At 54.1% G+C, this 20032-nt stretch overlaps 1 protein-coding gene across 1 annotated transcript in view; it reads right to left on the reverse strand.

Annotated features, from left to right (window-relative positions):
• LOC146764021 (uncharacterized) overlaps positions 1–20032 on the reverse strand; it is a 286790-nt gene that overhangs the window by 56754 nt on the left and 210004 nt on the right. The window contains exon 2 of the mRNA XM_085565394.1: positions 11797–12420. Within this exon, the coding sequence (XP_085421520.1) occupies positions 11797–12420 (624 nt within the window). The remainder of the gene's footprint in view (positions 1–11796; positions 12421–20032) is intronic.

A 20032-nucleotide genomic window follows, 5' to 3' on the forward strand; every position in this document is an offset into this window, starting at 1 on the left:
GGGCTCAGTTGCCCACGCTGAGCAGGATTTCTTCGCGCAGAACTGACAGGGCCAGATCCAGGGATGGGGAGGACATCGATGTGGGCTTCAGTTGAGCAAATTCTGCAGTGCTGACAAAGAGAGAGACTACAGCCAGGTGAGGGAGGCAGGTGGAAAAGGCTTTGTGCCATCCCTGCTCAGAAGGGATCCTCAGCACAGCCCTGACGATCTGTACATAGGAGAAAACATTGAACACAAAACAACAAAATGATAAACTGCTAGTAACCACAAGAAGCCCAAGTTCCCTGAGGTGGGAATTGGAGCAGGAGAGCTTGAGGATCTGTGGGATATCACAGAAGAACTGGCCCAGGGCATTGCCATGGCACAGGGGCAGGGAAAATGTATTGGCTGTGTGCATGAGAGCATTGAGAAAGGCACTGGCCCAGGCAGCTGCTGCCATGTGGGCACAAGCTCTGCTGCCCAGGAGGGTCCCGTAGTGCAGGGGTTTGCAGATGGACACGTAGCAGTCGTAGCACATGATGGTCAGCAGGAAATGTTCTGTTGCAGCACAGAAAAGAAAAAAAAAAACTGAGCAGCACATCCCGTTTCGGAGATGTTCCTGGTGTCCCAGAGGGAATTGTGCATGGCTTTGGGGACAGTGGTGCAGATGGAGCCCAGGTCGCTGAGGGCCAGGTTGAGCAGGAAGAAGAACATGGGCGTGTGCAGGTGGTGGCCGCAGGCTACGGCGCTGATGATGAGGCCGTTGCCCAGGAGGGCAGCCAGGGAGATGCCCAGGAAGAGGCAGAAGTGCAGGAGCTGCAGCTGCCGCGTGTCTGCCAGTGCCAGCAGGAGGAAGTGGCTGATGGAGCTGCTGTTGGACATTTGCTGTGGCTGCACATGGGCACCTGTCCATGGAGAAAGGACAGGGACAAGTCAGGAGAGGCTGCTTGGAGCCAAACCTGGGCCATTCCCTGTAGGCTGTTCTGCTGGAACTCAGCCACCCTTGTTCCTGCTCTGGGAAAACCTTCACCCAGGTCCCTGCCTGAGCTCCGGTTGTGCTGGCTGAATGTGCCAGAAGCAGCCAGGGCTGTGCTTGGGGGATCTCGAGGAGCCATCCCTGCCCTGCTGCCCTGGGTTAGTGGCCATTTAGCAGAGGGGCAAGGCTGGATATTCAGGATTTATTAGGGGAGGAATTCCTATTGCAGAGAGGCTTGATACCATCTGCACTCATACTTCTAAGGGAAACAAAACAGATGTCAGGGGTTGGTTTAAGGAATTGTTTTCCTACCCACACATCATTTCTGGCCTTCTGAGGTCAGAACTCCCCAGCATTCCTGCTGCACTCAGAGTTTGCCACTGAGAGATGTGAGAGGCAAAGGATTCCTTGTGGCTGAGGGAAGGTGAGGGGCTGGATGGGCTTGTTCCCCCAGCACTGCTCTGCTCAGCCCCATCTGCTTCCCTGAGCATCTCCCTGGGCCTGGACATTCCCTCCTGAGAGGTGCCTTGTCCCTGCCAGCGCTCACAGAGCCCATCCCACCCTGTGTGCCCTTGGCCCGGCCCTACAGAAACCTGCCTGTGTGCAGGGCCCTGGCTGGGGCAGGCTCTGTGTGCAGCTGGGCAAGGGCAGCTCAGGAGAGCCCTGCTGGGCCCTGCAGAGGTGATGCTGCTGCTGCCCAGGGCTGAGGAGTGGCTGAAGGCCCTTTGGGAGGCTCCCAGCAGAGACACTGACCAGCCAAAGTCACCGTTCTGGAGTCTCTGTAAATGTTCAAACATGACTTTGATGATCCTGTGTGTCCGTTTCAACTTAGAATATTCTGTGATTCTGGGACTACAATTCCTGTTCTGCTTCTCTCATCCCCCTGTTATCTACAATTAAAAGAGAAAAAAAGCACTTGCAAGAGTGTTACAACATTAAAGAAAAAAACAGACTTTTATTGGAAGGTTCCAGGTGTACCAGTGGGGATGGGGCACACCCAGCCACTGATTTCAACAATTATTAAGGTTAATCAATTAGGATATTTAACAGGAACATCCAATAGGAGATTCAGTTGCCCAAGTTACACACCCCTGGATCAACCCATTGGAGTAGGTCAAAGGGCTTCTTTGCCCCACTTTTTGTTATGACTGCTCATATTCTGGTCAAAAACCAAATGCTGTTCTTGTAGATCCACTCCCTCCTAATTAGACTATACAGTATTTCAGGAATGTATTTAGACAGTCAGTTTATTGGTGTAAAATCTGAGAGATAGGAAGAAAACATAGTAGACACAGCTAAGGATTCCAATTATATAAGTACATAATAGTAGTTTAGAAGAGCCACTTAACAGTTTAATAGAGTTATGTAAGGATTATAGTTTTATAACTAAATCATAGTAATTTGCAGAGCTATGAATATATGAAAAATATATAAAAAGCAGAACAGTTTTTGTCATCACCCCAACCTTCCCATCCTTCTCCAACAACGAAATTGAAAACACCATCTGGAAAGCTCCTGATCTTTACAGCAATCCCAGGCTTACCTTTGGGAAGTGCCCTCCGGAGCTGTGCCCAGGCTGGTCTGGAGCTGGAGCAGCCCTGCCCCAGCCAGCCCCTCTCAGCAGCAGCACCTGCCCTGCTCAGGGTGGCTCCTTCCCCCCACAGCTCCTGGCCAGCGCTGGGAGCAGCTCCAGGGCCGGCTGAGAGCTGTCCCTGGCAGGCAGCAGAGTCCCTGGCCCAGCACAGCGCCCTGGGCTGCAGGACCCTGCTCTGCAGGACAGCCCTGGGCACCCCTGGCTGCTCTGCACAGGAGATGAGCAGAGAATGCACTCACAGGCTCTGTGGGCATTGGGATGTTCCAGCTTTAGGAGATCACTGCAGGAGCTGCAGCTGCATTGTCCTGCAGCCAGAGGTTCCTGTGCCAAGGGCTGGCAGTGATTCTGCCCCAGGCACTTCTCAGCCCCTTCCCAGCCCTGACTGATTGAAGCTCTCTGTGCCTCTGTGCTGTGCCCGGGCTGGCTGCAGGCAGTGCCCCAGCCCTGCTGGGCTGGCAGAAGAGCTGCTCAGCAAGAGAAATGTGCTTTTGAAGCTCTGCTTGCTTACCAGCATCACCCTCTGTGCCAGGAGCCCGGCCCAGCTCAGCAGCACAGACACAGCACAAGGACTTTAATGAACCTCTGGGGCTTTGTGCTCAGGCTCTGAACATCAGGCCCTGAGAGGGAGCTGCAGAAACCTCTCCAGAACTCCAAGTCAGAATCCAACTCCAAAGTTTCTTGGACTTTTAATGGGTCCCACTGAGGGACACGACTGAGAAAGTGTCCCCAGGCCCCAGGCAGAGCAGAGAACTGGAGGCACTGATGGCAGGTGGGGACAAAGAGAAGCCAAGTCTTGGTGCCCTGGGGCACAGCAGGGTCTGTGCCACCAAGGGCTGTGAGGAGACACCTTGTCCTGAGGCCCTGGGGCCTCCTGGCACAGCCCCAGCCAGGCTGGGCACTGTCAGCCCCTGCTCCTGCCCTCAGCATCCCCCCCATGCCCACATTCCAGTGGCCTCAAGGATCTGCTGGAAGGAGTCCCAGGGGAGCCTTGGTCAGGAATGGCCCTGGGGGCTCCTTCATGCTCCCAGAGACTGCAGGCTTTTCAAAGGACTTTGGGTTTGGCTTTTGCCTTGGAGTCTCTGAGAGGTTTATGCAATCATGGGCCCAATTATCTGCTTTAAGGAGTCCCATGAGAGCTTTGTACTGACACTCAGTGGGGCTCATTAATGCTTTGAGATCCTCAAGGTTCTTAGGGTACTTTGGATTGTCCTTTCAAAACGGAGAGGTTTTTGTGCCATTTTCAGTTTCTGAGAGGTTTTTGTGCCATCCTGGTCTCCAGTTCTCTTTTCCAAGGAATCCACGAAGACTCTGTGTTGGGGATGGACCTCAGTGAGTCCCATTAATGCCTTGAGACACCTTGGGTGTTTCCTCTTGACTTTTACTCCTGTAAAGGTTTGTGCAATCTCCTCTCAGGCTGTGAGATTCCAGGGCTCAGCTCCAAATGCATCATGGGGCTCATTCGGATCAAGCAAGTCCTGACAAACCATGGCTCTGCCTTGATTTCTCTCTTGTCTGGGGCAGTGGATCAGGAAGTGTCGTGGTTTGACACGGAAAGAGAATTTTTTTCCGGAAGGAAGAGGTCAATTTAGATATTGACCAATTGAAAGTAGACACACCTCTGAGAACACAGAGGGGTTGAAAGCAGAATTCCCAGGGGAACTCGCTCTCTTTGGTTCCGGTCAGCGTGCAGTGCAAACCTCCCCTGCCCAGCCACAAGATGGGTGGGGGAGGGGAAGCCCCCATGGCCTGAAAGGTAGGCCCCAAGGGTGGTGGAAGGACTGGAACCGGGCTGGCCCCTGCAGATGGAAGGGTGGAAGAAATCTGGGATGTCTCCATTTCCCCCTCCCCCCTCCCCAGTTTCTCTCTGGAGGGGGAGAGAGAAAGAGACGGCGGCGATCCTGTCCTGTCAGCAATTCCACCGCGAGGAAGGAGGAGTGGGGGGAGCTCCAAGGTGCCCAGTTGTGTGGGAGTTGCTGGATGTCCGGGCATCGAGCCATCCCTGGGAGTTCAGACTTTTAACCCTTTCTTGAGAAAATGAAAGCTTTGTGAATTTTCCTTTCCCCTCCTCGGTTTGAAAGAGAGGAAGAGGGACACCTTGGACCCTGGGATGTTGGAAGGAGGAATTCTAGAGGGGAGGGGGACAAGGAGTGGCTTTTGGCTGGACTTTTCCGTGTTAGCCACAACCTGAACCAAATCTTCTCCTTCAAGAGGGACTGTGTTTTGGGAGGATGCCAGTGAGTCAAGAGACCTGCTTCGGCTGGGAAAAAGACAAAATTGGAGTGAACAGAGAAAAGGTTAGGGGGTTTGTGGTGGCGCCCCCTTGCCCTGGAAAGGAAAGAGAAGAGAAGAAGATCTCTGCTCTCGAGCCCTCGGCCCCAGGGGAAAATGGGGGGGACTGTGGTCCCAAACAATGAAAAACTGAACTGTTGTTTTCTCCCCTCTTGGCAGGGCATCCTTGAAAGGAAAAATCCTAAAGGCAGTGACCATCCATGCATTGTGGTGAGAGCACTGTGCATGGCAAGGAGAAGGGTCACCATGGCAAACTTTTTCTCCGGGCGGTGCCATGTGTGACATGGAAACACAGGATGTGGAGTGTGTTTCTTGGGGGGTCTGTGGCACAGGAGAGACTCTGTTCCCTTGATGGACTGAGTGTCGATTGTTTGGAGGGTGGAAACCTGATTGGGGTCCAGATTGTGTCTCACTGTGGTTTGTTGGAGTTGGGTGGTGGGGGGAGGAATGTTTTGCAAGGTTTTCATTTGATCTTTGTGTGTTTTTTTTCTCCTTCTTTAGTTTTCTCTTTTCTTTTGTAGTAGTAGTTTAATAAAGTTTTTTTTCTGTTATTAAGCTTGGGCCTGCTTTGCTCTATTCTAGATTCCACTTCACAGCATTCAAGGGAGGGATCACATTTTCATGGGGGCACTGGCATTGTGCCAGTGTCAAACCATGACAACGGTCTATGTGCCAATTCCCATCCCCCCCATTTCCCACACCACTCAGGATTTCTCACACCTGGGTCTACTCCTGGGTCAGGAGTCTCTTCAGCCCCTCTAGAAATCTCAGCCCTCATTCTAGAGAGACTGCAGACTGTAGAGAGAAAGTTACCAGATTAAACACCAGGAAGATGGTCTCTTTAACAGTCAGGGGAAACGGAACATTCTCTAATAGGGAGTTGAGAGATTCAGAGGAGAAGAAGGAAAGCAACATCTGAAAAGCCTCATCCCCTGCTTCCCCTCTAACAAACTGGCTGCACAACCATGACCATGAGCCATGCATTCCTGGAACAGACTTCAGCACCTTCATAAACCCCTGAAAGCCATTACACCCAAGCCCAACCTGATGGATATTCTGGTCAGTGGCCTTCTACTGCAAAAACTACGTATTAGGGACAATACTGGAGCTATTCCTGGATAAGAAAATAAACCTAGGGACCATAGAGGGATTAAGATCTATAAAAAACCCTAGGGACCAGAAACACATACAGGCCTCCACTCTAAAAAGACACTATGAATTCAAACAACAAAGCCAGTAACTGCTCCATACTAACACAAAGTAATTGGAAGCAAAATATGATTAGAATGAGTTTGTTTTTTTTTTTTTTCCCTCTCTCCAGCCATGAAATGGGAAGCAAAATATTTGTCCTAGTTCAGAGCAAATCTGGGAGAAAAACCTCTGGAAGGAGCCCCCAGAAAAGAAACCCCCATGGCCCCTCCCCACCCACCTGATTCGGGAAGAATTTTCTCTGAGAGAAGTGGAAAAGAACCTGTTTATTTAACAAACAAAACCCTTCCCAGCACTAAAAAAATGAACAACAACAGATGACAACAAAACTCTTTCACCACTCTGCAGAGATGACAAATCCAGAAAGTCTCTCCTGGGAGTGGTCGCCCGGGTCTGGGCGCTGGGGATTGCTCTGGGCACTGGGGATGGCTGCTGCGGATCACAGAGCGCAGGCTCCCGGTGCTCCTCGGGGTTCCCAGGTCCCAGTCCAGGGCAGGTTGGATGGTATTCAGGAAGAGGAAAGGAAAAGAAACAGTCCAGGGAAAGAACTGGACTGCTCAGCTAAACTAACTAGGAAGCAAAGGCAAAAGCAGAAGCAAGCCAAGCAAGCCAAGTAAAGCAAAAGCCAGCCAGCACTGGCCTCTTCTAGACAGCAGAGCATGGGGGGAGGTGAGCCAGCTGATAACAAGGCAAAACAAACCTTCACTTTCAGAGTCAGTTCTGAAAGCACAGAACAGAATATCAAACATGAACAGAACCCACGATTGGAGATACAAACACCAGAACCTCACCCTGGGACATTCCACCCCTTATCTCCATATCTTCAACATCATGTAAAAACTTCATCAAGTTAAAACTTCCATCTTTCACTTACTCATACACATTTCCTTCCATCTCAATTACTCAAACCTTCAACACTTACACATTTCCTTCTATTTCACTTGCTCAAACCTTTGACACTTACACATTTCTTTCTGTCTCATGTCTGTGTGTTTTCATGCACAGACACTGGCAGCAACATCCAGCAAACAGAGATATTTGCAAATGAGTCTCACCCCACAATCAGATCCCCCTGAGGTACACATCGTGTTGCTCCATCTCTCTGCATTATCCACCATGTACAACCTGGTCCCTGAGCAAAGACAATCCCACAAATGGGTTTGTCTGTACTCAAGGCAGAATTGATCCACACTGATTTCCCTAACAAACCTCTGGCATGTGCCACTGGGACTTTATCTCCATCTACGATATTCAGGGGCTCAGACTGGGCAGGACCTGCTCGATTGGTGGAACCTCAGCTGTTAACTAACCAGGTGACCTTTGCTAAATGCTGCTCCCAATTTTTGAAAGATCCCCCACCCAATGCTTTTAAGGTGGTTTTTAACAGTCCATTGTACCTCTCCACTTTGCCTGCAGCTGGTGCATGGTAGGGGATGTGGTACACCCACTCAATACCATGTTCCCTAGCCCAGGTGTTGATAAGGCTGTTCTTGAAATGAGTCCCATGGTCTGACTCAATCCTCTCAGGGGTACCATGCCTCCAAAGGACCTGCTTTTCAAGGCCCAGGATGGTGTTACAGGCTGTAGCATGAGACACAGGGTAGTTTCCAACCATCCAGTGGTGGCTTTTACCATGGTGAGCACGTAGCGCTTGCCTTGGCGTGTCTGGGGCAGTGTGATGTGGTCAATCTGCCAGGCCTCCCCATACTTGTACTTGGACCCCTGCCCACCATACCACAGGGGCTTCACCCGCTTGGCCTGTTTGATGGCAGCACAGGTCTCACAGTCATGGATCACCTGAGAAATACTGTCCATGGTTAGATCCACCCCTTGGTCTCGTGCCCACTTGTAGGTGGCATCTCTGCCCTGATGGCCTGAGGCATCACTGGCCCATTGTGCTCATAGCAACAGCCACTGGTTGAGGCTCACAGTCTGGTTTAGCTGCTGGCTTAGGCTCCCTGTCTGGTTTAGCTGCTGGCTTAGGCTCACTGTCTGGTTTAGCTGCTGGCTTCGAGCCGGGGCTGTTGGCTGCAGCCTGAGTGACTGGGATCGCTGCTGATTTATCTCCCTGCCCCCCTTCCTCTGTCTGCTGCCCTACAGTATCTAGCAGGGTGTGATAAGCACATGCCAGGGCCCAGCTTGCTGCAATATTTTTCTCCTCAGACTTATCATGGCATTCCTCTTTCAGGTACATTGCCACCTCAGCTGGATTCTGAATTTGTTCACATGGGAAGTCCCAGGCTTTAGGGTCAGAAAATTCCTTTAAGATCTGGCCCATATGCTCCCATTTCTTTCTTGAACTCCCTCACATCTCCTGAGTTGAGAGGTACCTCCACATAACTATTCTCAGAATTTGGGTTGGTTGTCCCTGCTGACCAGCACTGGGGTTAGGGATCATTCCCAAAGCTACTTCCCTTCATGGATATAGAGCTTGCCCTTCCCTTTCTCTTTCCCCCCTTGTTAGACTACGAGTAACTCAGCGATTTTCCTCAGGGATCGGCTCTGGGATTTCTACCTCTTGGTTCTCAAAATCTCCCCCTTGATCTAAATCGGGGTAGACTGCGGGTGGTGCTGGTCGGGGTGGAGGAGGAGGAGGTATGTATGGTAGAAGGGGTGCAGTTGGAACTTCCTCAGGCTTTTTATTTTTCTTTTTCCCTCCCTGGGTGCTTAAGGCAAAAAGTTTTGCTCTTGTTTCCCCCACTATCCAGAGAGCAGCAAACTTGCTCTCTTCAATATCAAAAGGTTCTCTAGAGTTTACATAAATGTTTAATGCCTGGTAAATCCAGACCTTGAAGTTTCCAAACAGTGGCCAAAATAAATTATCACTACAGATTTGTTTTCCTCCCCATTCTTTTATACAATAATGTATCATTTTTGCCCTAGCCTTCCCTTTCCTTGAAGGATATTCATCCCAAGATTTTATCATTAGACCTAACGGACTGTCAGGGGGGATCTGGGGAAGCGTTACCGGGGTCCCCGTCCCCATGGAAGCAGAGGGCTTGCTTTTCCTCTGTCCCATCTCCCAGGACACCTTCAGGCACACACACACTCGCGGCCCCTGTTGGTGCCCAGCCCCTCGTGGGCTCTGCAAACCGCACTACTCAGAGCTCTGCCCGTGCCTCGTCCTACAAGGACGTCTCACGCGTTATGTCCTGGGATCCCAGCCCAACCCAGCGGATCCCCACTTTTATACTCACGCTGTCCTGCGTCTTCGCCCGGCTTCGTGCACAAAGATTACGGGGTTACTGGTATCCCTTGTGCTCAATACCGAATTTGGGTTCGTCGGTAAGGGCCTGGGAAGGAAAAGCCTGCACCAGGGCCGCTGCAGAGGCAGCGGGGCGCCTCCCTGATTAGGAATTCCCACCTGTTCGCCCTTATCCGAGTCACGGCACCAAATTTGTTACGGACAAATTCAACTGGGGAGGCTAATTACAGATAAATCAATTAACAAGAATTAATTAAGCAAGTGGTATTAAGCAAAAGAACAGCGCTGGGCTGCCAGGGAGCACCTTCCCCCTTTGACCTTTTTGTTTTTATACGTCCCTTTTTTATTTCCAGTTGACGTATTTTCTCTTGATGCACTCTGTGCTGGTGCAATTGGTTGCTGGGGGTCTTTTTTTCTGCCTTGGTGGTCATAGGAATGAAGGCTCCTCATCTTCCTTGCAGATTGTCCTTGGCCTAAAAGTCAACTTGTATATAATTAGTTACACAGTCTTCTATGCTAGTTGCATTCCCTACTCAGTTCAAATTCTTGTCTCCTTTAACACTCATTTTGATGAACAACGACCTTTTTATTTATTACACCCACTCTCTCCCAGTGCCCCCCAGCGTGTCCATCTCTCTGCTGCCCTCGAGCTCCCGGCCCGGCCCCGGCCGCCTGCTCCCATCCAGCTGAGGTGGTTCCAGGGCCAGCAGGAGCTCTCTGTGGTGGCCACCGACGTGGTCCCCAACGGGGACTGGACCCACCAGCTCCTGGTGCTGCTGGAAACCCCAACCCAGGGTGGGCTCACCTCAGTCTGGAACACCCTGTGAGCCAGAACTGGGGTACGGGGGAGGAACTGGGGGTGCTGGGAGAGCCACTGGGATGTGCTGGGAGCACCTGGGAGGGAGATGGAGAGAGCCTGGTTTCAACTGGGAGACGAGGTTGGGGGTTTGGAAGGGCTAAGAAGAGGTTTGAAGGATACTGGGGAGGGTGGGATGGGGTTCTGAGGGTCCTGGTGGGCACTGGGAAGAGACTGGGAGAGGATTTGGGGGTCCTGGGGCAGTGGGGGTGACTGTAAGGAGGCTGTGGGATCCTGAGAGGGACAGGAGGGGCTTTGGTGGGTCCTGGGGAGGTTAGGAAGGGATCAAGAGGGAGGTTTCAGGGGATCCTAAGTGGGCTGGGAGTGACCTGGAGGGTGCTTGGAGGGGCCTGGGTGTCTGTGAGAGTTTTTGGGAGATCCTGACCCCTGCGGACCACCCAGAGATGCTGCTGGATGCTGCCGCAGCAAGATGCTGACAGGAACTGGAGACACCTGAGTTGGGTTCTGTCTTCCTGGCACTGGGGATCGGGTTCTACCTGTGCAAGAGAGTCTGGGGGGTCCCGTGAGTCATGTCCCCCCTCCTCTGGAATGTGTGTGCTACGCTGGGCCCCCAGCCCGGTGTCACCCCCTTTTCTCTGCCCACAGAGCTCCTGAGCCGCCGGCGGCCGCAGCCCATCCCCGTGGCCTCGGGCCTTGCCGGGACGCCCCGCTCTATCCCCACGCTGATTTTGGGGGGATTGAGTGTCCCCCAGCCCTGCTGTCCCTCTGCCCCTGCCCGCCTGCTCCCAGTGTTCCCAGTAAAGCTTCCCAGTTAAACCCAGCCCAGTTCATGGGGGCACTGGGGAGGGACTTGGGGGGACCCCACGGCGGGGCCGGCCCTGGGCAGGGAGGGCGGGTCCAGGTGGGGAACACTGCCTGCTGCGGGTCTGCCCGGCAACTGGTGAGTCATCAGCCCCGCTCGCTCTCATTGGCTGACTCTTCTCCACCGCGTTCTCTCATTGGCTGAGGAGAGGCCCGGCAGTGCAGAGAAGGAACGGGAGAGATCCCGCCCCGAGCACCGGCACGGGGACAACAGACCCGGCCTGGGCACAGGGAGGGAATTTATTACCAACCAAACCACGGCAGCACCAGGAGAAGGGAAAGAAATCCCTCCAGCACCTTCCCCCACCCAACGGGGATCACCCACAACAGGGTTATCCACCATGGAGAGACGGGGACATACGAGTTTAGACCAAAGCCAATTTTACTGAGTGTAGCAGGTGTTTATACAGGGATTTACTTGTATGGGGCTTATAGAGGGCTCTATTTTTGGTAACAATTTCCCATTGGTTACACATTCTTGGTGACATCCAGTAACCTGGGAACATTTATCTTATCACAAACACTCGCACCATTTTTTCTGGTCATTTCTTGCCCAGGGAGAGTGAAACTGTGTCTGTGTCTCCCACAGTTTTTGCTCAGTCAGGCCTCAGATATCGGGCCCCTTTATCAGCTCCATTGCTTTACTCTCTGTTTTATTCCCCATATGGGGGCACCAGGGCTCTGCCCAGCGGGGGTCACTGGGGATCATCCAGCCCAGATCCTCCCATGGGGGATGGAGCTGCAGCAGCACACCAAGCTCTTCCCTCACTCCAAGCTCTTCCCTCACTCCAAGCTCTTCCCTCACTCTCTTCCCTCACTCAAAGCTCTTCCCTCACGTGGGGCACTCACAGGGCTTCCCTTAGTGGTGCCTCCGTTGGTGCTGGGTCAAGTCTGAGCTCCTGGAGAAACTCTTCCCACACTCCCCACACTTGTAGGGCCTCTCCCCAGTGTGGATGCGCCGGTGCACAGTGAGATTGGAGTTTTCCTTGAAGCCCTTCCCACAGTCGGGGCAGCGGTAGGGCCTCTCCTCTGTGTGAATCCGCTCATGTTTGAGGACATCAGAGCTGGTGTGAAACCTCTTCCCACACTGGGGACACTCGTAGGGCCTCTCCCCAGTGTGGATGCGCTGGTGTCTTCTCAGGTGTGAGCTCCACCCAAAGCTCTTCCCACATTCCAAGCACTCATAGGGCCGTTCCCCAGTGTGGATCACCTGGTGCTGGATCAGGCCAGACATGTCTTTGAAGCCCTTCCCACACTTCCCACACTCGTAGGGCCTCTCCCCGGTGTGGATGCGCTGGTGCACGGTGAGGTTGGAGTTTTGCTTGAAACCCTTCCCGCAGTCGGAGCAGTGGAAGGGCCTCTCCTCTGTGTGAATCCGCTCATGACTGAGGAGATGGGATCTGGTCTGAAACTTCTTCCCACACTCCCCACACTCGTAGGGCCTCTCCCCAGTGTGGATCCTCTGGTGCTCGATCAGGTTGGATCTCCAGCTGAAACCCTTCCCACATTCCAAGCACTTGTGCGGCTTCTCCCTGCCATGAGGCTTCTCCACCAGCTCCGAGCTCCGCCTGGATCTCCGCCCACCTTCCTGGCTCAGGGGGGCTCTTTCTTCCCCACAGCTCCCTGGGCTGGGTTTGCAGCTCCTCCTCCTGCAGCATCTCCGGGGCTTTTCCTCCTCCTCCATTCAGCCACACCCTGGGTATGACAAATCCTGGTTTGGGGAAAAAACAAGAGGAGAGCACCTTGGACTGGAGGTTCCACCTTGCCCAAGTTCATCTCAGGAAATCATTGGGAATCTTGTGTCTGTAAGAACCTCCAAAACACCAAGATTCAGCCCAAAAATACCGCAAACTTCCAAGACACAAATCAAAAACTCCCTAAACATCACAACTCAGGAAAAACCTCCTCCAGGATATAAATATACAGCTGCCACATAAAACCAAAGCAGAAACATTTATCCCAAGCAAGCTCAGAAACACCAAGATTCACCCCATGAAAATCGTGGATCCACTTCCACAGTCACCTGCTGCATGTGGAGGGAGCAGCATTCCTGGTCTGGGGGGAGGCTGCAGACACAGGGAGGGGTGGAACCTTCTGCTGCTTCCTCTTTCTGCTCCTCCTCCTCCTCCTGTGTCTCTGCTCTTCCACACACTCCTCTTGCTCCTGCTATTCCTCCTTCTCCTGCACAATCCCATCTTCTCCTGCCACCTGCATCTTTTGACCATTCTGTTTCTCAAACCTCCTTCTCCTTCCCTTCTCCTCCTGCCCCCAGGCCCAGCACCCACTGCCGGCTCCCTCTTCCCCCCAGCCCCACAGCATCCCAGCGCAGGGGCAGGGATGGAGCTGGGGCAGGTCGGGCTGGGGCAGCGCTGGGCTCTCGGCCGCTCCCGCCCGCACTCGGTCCCCACTGCAGCCGCTCCCGCCAGGACAGCGCGGGGGGGCCCGGCCTTGGCGCTGCCCCACTCCCACCTCCCCAAATTCCCCTCGCGGGGCCATGGGGCCGAGGGGGGGCGCAGGTGGGTCCAGGTGGGGAACGCGGGGAGCTGCGAGTCTGCCTGGCAACTGGTGAGTCATCAGCGCCGCGGGCTCTGATTGGCTGAGCTCTGCCCGAGCCCTGGGGCTGCAGCACAGAGGGGACACCCTGCTCCAGGGGGGATGTCCCACAAACGGGGGACCCCATGGAAGGAACCACAGGAAAGTGTCTTTACAAACAGATGCTGTGAATCTACTCGGAGACAGGGCCAGAGAATTGTACATAAGGGTGTGACAGGAGAATCCATTGGTTTCCGAAAATGTTATTTGATGACACAGACTGCTGCTCAGCCAAGGTCTTGCTAAATTCATTAACTTGGAGAAGAACAACAAAGCCTTAACAGAGCCATGAATATCATCTGCTATACAAAAGTGGGGTGCATATGAAAGGGGTAAGCAGTAGGTGGATTGACAAGTCTGTAGCTCTCAAGTATTTCAGCCAACACAGAAAGGGAAAGGGAGATGCAGCTGGGAAAATTAGGATGAAAAGGAGACTGTGTCCTACAACAATTGGAGAGATCCCATGGGAAATGTCCAATGGCCTCTCCCTTTTATTAGGAAAGAAATTACTTTTACAGGATTCCTCTGTCTGCTCTGTGGACAGAATCCTCTGCTGATGTCAATTTTTCCACACACCCTGGGGCTCATCCCGAATTCCTTCCATCCTCCAGGGTGGAGGGCAGGGAGTGCAGCTGAAGGTGCCTCACCCACTTTGGGTGATTGGCTCCCTTGGCTGGCGGCGGCACCGGGGATTGATTGGGGACCCGGGAGTGACCAGGAGACAGACGAGTGACACATCAGGGGGTCTGTGAAGAGTCAGCAGGGAGAGAGCACTGAAAATCTCATCAGTGAGTGCCCTGGGATCCTCGGGGAGTGAACATGGCAGGGCACCCATGGAGGGGAGAAAAGGGAAAGCCAGGGAGGGGTCCTGGCCAAAGGGATGATGATCCCAAAATGTCTCTGAAGGGTCCCTTGGGAGAATGTTGAGGTAGTTTGCACATTCCCCCAGAGGTAATTAAGGACATGGACACCAAGGGGGGCAATAACGGAAGTGGAGAAGGGATTTGGACAACAGGGGATGGATGGTGTTGGTGTGCTGGGAAGTGATCGGGTGAAGGGGAGTGTGCAGGAATATAGTTCAGGCAAGAAGCAGCAGGAAGAATCTATGTGGTAAGAAAATGGATGATGGCAAAGAGGAGGAACAGAAAAATACTCTGGATTGGGATGTTTTCCAGCAGGGTCTTATCCTCACATTTGCCAGCTGATCCAGATCCTTCCATCCCCGGTTTCCAGGAGAGGAAAAGCAGGAGGTCAGGATGCCAGGGGTTTCTCTGCGCTGGCAGCGGCAGCACCGGGCGCAGAGGTGCGGCACCGGGAGCACGGGCTGGGGCCTGTGGGGAGCTGCGGGGCCGGGCCGGGGCTGTGGGGCAGCCGGGGCTCAGCGCCGGGCGCTGCCTGACCCCACCAGCCCCGGGCAGGGCCGGCAGTGGCCCCCGGCCCCCAGGAGGCTGCGGGACGCCCCGGCCGCTGCCCGGCCCCGGGGAGCTGCCGGCCCTGCCCGCCGGGGGGGCCGCCTTTGGACACTGCGGCAGGACAGGCACCGGCTCTGCCACACGGGCTGGGCAGGGACCCTGAGCACAACGGGGAACACAAAGGAACAGCTGGGAAATGCAGAGTGCACATGGAAGGATCAGGATTTGCTGTTCAGGATTTGCTTTGGGTCCCTGCAGAAAGGAAAGGTTTTGCAGAAAGCTCAGCAGCTCTCAGAGGATGAGCACCCACAGGCAGTGACCGGGGCTGCAGGAGTGGCACAAGAAGCCCTGCAGCACTTGGGCACAAAGGCACAGCAGCTGAAGGCAAGAAGGGATGAGCAGAAGGCCAAGCTGAAGGCAAAGGCCACGGCAGAGTTCCCACAGCCCTGAGGGATCAACCCCAGGGCCCAAGGGGGCCCCAGCACCCAGGGCATGACGGGGTCGGCCACAAGCACCTGGCAGAGGCATTGCCCTCCTGGCCAGGGCAGAGCCCACCCAAACAGCCCCTGGGAAGGAGTCAGGGCTCCAGCTGCAGCCCACAAGGACACTGCAAGCACAGACAGCAGCACCCTCAGCAGGAGCAAGTCCACCCCTGCATGGACATGGATTGGCAGGGCGCTCTGAGCTCCCATCCCACCGGGGACCCACCACACTGGAGCCCTGGAGAACGCTCAGTCTTCGTCTGAAAATGGAGAAAATGTCTTTGTGGATGGCTCTTCAGGGGCAGCAGAAGGGAAAAGAGTTCCACGACACGCTGTTATTGAGGAAAGGGAATCAGACAAAGCGCAGGTTACCCCCATGGTCAGCTCAACCGGCACAGCTGTGTGTGCTTGTAAGAGCCTGGCACTGAAATGCCCTGAGCAGGAAGGCTTCAATATCTTCTGGTGACACCATCCCACCTAACAGGGGGGCAAAAGCAATTCTGACTGCTCAGCAACCACTGGAACACTTATTAAGGTATTTCCAAAAGAAATCAGTTCAATAAAGGCATTGTGGAAGAAACAGACTCAGAGAGCAGCACTCATTTTCCAGGAAAGATGGTCCAGGGGCTTATGGCAGCTTTAGGAATACAATGGGACCTCCATAATCCCTGGCACCCCCAGAGCTCAGGCTGGGTACAAAGAATGAATGGGGAATTGAAATAAACACCTTTGGAAGCTGGGGATAGAAACCAAGATGCCATGGGTACGGCTTTTGCCATTGGCTTGGGCAAGAAGAAGAGCGAGAGCCAGGGCAGATATTTGTTTCTCTCCCTTGCAATTGATCTCGGGAATTCCTTACCCTGGTTATTTTCCACCTAGTGCAGGGTGGAGATAAGGGATGCACATTTAAAGCAGTCTGTGGCCAGAATCCTGTCTCTGGTGCAATCTCTCCCCCAGGAAGCTGGGCTGGCACAGAGCCTGCCTTGGCACTTTGCTGCTGCCAACATCCAAGCAGGACATGGGCTCTGCCTAAGGAGTGCAAAGCAGCACCACTGGTGGCCAAGTGGCGTGGCCCATGCCAAGGGGCCCGAGGCCAGAAACAGCCGCCAGCACAGCTGAACACGGGGGGACCCCTCAGCCTGGGCTCCAGGTCTCTGCAGCCCCGGAGATTTGCACTTCCCGCCTGCAGCAGGAGGATGGGAGGCCCCCCTGAGCCTGCACTGAAGGCAGCGCAGCAGCAGCCAGGGCTCCACAGCGGGGCAAGGCCCTGGGCCTGCCCACACCTCCTCTGCTGAAATCCTCGGCCTGGCCACCCTCCCTGGGCAGCTCCAGCCACCGGGGCCAGCCCTTGCTGCCACTGCTGCAGCTTCAGTGCTCGCTGGGCCTGCACTGCCACAGCTGCTGGGGACACACCGGGACAATTCCACTCTGGCTCTCACTCACACTCACACACTGCCCTGCCTGCCAGTGCATCCATGGAAAATAGACCAGCTCATAGACTTGAACATTGTTAACCTTTGATTTCTCTACTCAGGCTTGCTTTGCCTTGGCCTTGGGGAAACAAATGTTAAAGGTTTTGTTAAGGGATGTTACACCACTCAGTGGAGATGAGTTTAACATCTCAACACACTGGGAATGGCCCAAAAGAGACCCACAAAGACAACGACCAGCAGCAAAACATCAACCCCAGCAGCAAACAGCAACCAACACCTACCCCAGACACTGCCCCCGGCAGGGCTGCAGACACCTGGTCTGCAAAAGGCTGAGAAGGAAATCCAGCACTTCCCACCTCATTAACAGCACAAGCAAAGAAATCTGGGTCCAATAGGAAACCAAATACTAAAAACTGCACAACTTGAAACTACAGAACATTAAACCAATCGATTTAGACTGGATCAGACTGGATCAGGTTAGCGAAAAATCGAGTAAAAGCCACGTGTCATGCAACGATTTTCTCTGCACACCCAGGCTATGTGGGGATAGAATGATTTCTGTTGCACATCCTGGCTACAATCAAGGAATGCCTTGACTCTAACACTAAACATACTGGTGGAGCTTTTCTTTTTCGTGCAGTTTCAATGCAAAGTTTAGAGCATTAGAGTATATTTTGTATTACTCCCACTTCTATATTGCCGGTTATGTTCGGGTCAGAGATGTGAGAATGAGTTTTTATTCTGAGGAGAAGAAGAAAAATGTGAATCACCTTGGAATATTTTCATGTATGTTTCTGCGTGGCTCTTAGAGGTACCAAAATTTTGGTCTGGGTTCTTCGATGTTCACCTCTTGGCTGTATTTTGCAAAACTAGAAGAGATTTAAAAGTGACCCCTTAACTCATAAACAGGCAGCCAAGAGAGGAGCTTTAGAAATTCAAATTAACACTGCTGGGGGCAGAGTGGGGCAACTATCTGGCTCTTCTTGCCTGGGGCAGGAATTGGCTGATTCCCTCTGCCCCTCACCCCAAGCTCTGCCTGCTTGCACAGATGGAATCTGCACAGCTGAAGGCAGAGCCCATGCTGAGGATCTCTGACTCTGAAACAGAAATGGCTGAAGCTGCAAAGGGAAACAGCAAATGGAGAATGTTGTGAAAACTTCACTAAAATAAGGGGGGGTCATCCCTCTGCCCACTCCCACATCTGCTGCCACTGTCTATGCTGTACAGGGTGTATCACAGCACTGGGTTTTTTGCTATAACAAGTTCAGGAAAATCAGCTGGAATTCAAATATTGATGATGTAATTCAAAAAAAGCAGTCAATTGATGCAGCCCCTGCTGGAGGGAGCACCCAAAAATGGGGAAAAATTGCATGGCCACCAGAACAAATCCTACAACACCATGGACCAGCCCCTGGGATTGCAAACCAATTCATTTCAGGAGACAGAGAACCCATTTATCATTTCAATGGCATAATTTGATTAAAAGCTGTCCTCGGAATACAAACCAACCAGACAGATCCAGCTCCTGACCTTCCTGCCAACCAAGCCACTGAAATGAGGAACACAACATTTCACCGGGGGATGGGATCAGATTATCTGTGAGCAGAAAAAACAGGAGTTTGTGGAAAACTAAATGGCTCAAAATGCTGCTGGTAAAGAGATGACAAGGAAAAAGTGCTGAAAAAGCTAACAAAGGAAATAGGAGAGCAGTTTATGTATTGGTCAAACATGGAAAGGATGGGAATGGGACACGCTTTCCTGGCTCCCCAGCACACCAGGGGTCAAACGAATGCTGCTTCTCCTCTTCTGTGCTGCAGCAACTCTCATCTTTTTACCATGCTCCACACCTTGGCAGTGCAGCTCATCCAGCAGCTGAGCCAGGGCATGCAGGTGGCAGCCAGGCCTCCTGATCCACAAACGGCTACAAAAGGACAGGGAATGAGGGCACCGAGAATAATCCCAAAACCAAAGAGGACCCGGGAAGGACAAAACAGAGTCAAGGAGTGAATCTGCCTGGAGATAGGGCCGGGCACCTGTAGATAAGGGGAGAAACCATCAGTTCCAATAAATGTTACAAATTGACCCAGACAGCTCCTCAAAGTCCAACTCCATTCCCGAACTTCGAGGAGAAGAACAAAGACTTAACAGAGCATGAATATCGGCTGTTCTACAAAAGGAGGGTGCACATTAACGAGGACAGGCAGAAGGCGCATCGGGAAGTTGGAACCTTCCAAGGAACTCAGCCGGTGGGCAAAGGCAGAGGGAGATGCGGCCGGGAAAATGAGGATAAAAAGGAGGCTGCGGACTACAGCCACGGCAGAGAGCGCACGGCAAATGCCCCACGGCCTCTGCCCCTGCTCGGCAATAAAGTCACTTTGACAGGACTCCTCGCTCTCCTCCGGGCACACGAACCTCCGGCGACGGGAATTTCCCCGCCCGCTCCCGGCCGCGGGGCAGCCCCTCTGTCCTACCCACAGCAGCCGGGCCGAGCCAGCGCTGCTCCGGCAGCGGCTCCTGCCCGGCCCCGGCGGGAAGGAGACCGCGGGCAGCCGCTCCCGCAGCGCCCTCGGCCCGGGGCCGGCACGGGCCGGACACGGCACCGGCGAGCCGCCGGAGCCCCCTGCCGCCCCCTCCGCCCGCAGCCGGCCCCGAGCCCCCGCAGAGCCCAGCGCGGCTCCCACCTGCGCCGGGGCCGCCTCCGAGCTCCGCCGCCGCCGCCTCACCGCGCTCCGGCCGCTGCCGCCGCTGCCGGGCCCGCACAGCCGCTCGGCTAATGGCGGCGCTGCGCGGCCACGGCCGCCCTCAGCCCGCCGCCGGGGCCGCGCCGCGCCCCGCTCCCACCAATCAGCGCGCCGCAACCGCGACTGACGGCACCGGCGGCCAATGGCAGCGAGCTCGGGGCGGGCTCTGCGCACGGCCCCGCCTCGCCCCGCGCTCTCGGCGCCCCCGGGCTGCGTGAGGGGAAAGCCGGAGATGAGGAACAGCCCCGGCACGGGCCCGGCCCGAGCCGGGATTGAGCTGCCACACAAACAAACTTCTCCGCGCCTCCCGCCACGGCTTTCCCGGCCCTGCGCCTCCCGTGCCTCCGCCTCTGCGGGAAGCCCAGGAGCCTCACTTCTCCTGCCCCTCGTTAGCGCATCAGTGCTTCGCTTTGATTTCCCCCGAAAAGGGAAATCTGCCCAA

The sequence above is a fragment of the Lonchura striata genome, chromosome 36 (assembly GCF_050655825.1).
Source record: "Lonchura striata isolate lonStrDom1 chromosome 36, ASM5065582v1, whole genome shotgun sequence".
Classification (NCBI taxonomy): domain Eukaryota; kingdom Metazoa; phylum Chordata; class Aves; order Passeriformes; family Estrildidae; genus Lonchura; species Lonchura striata.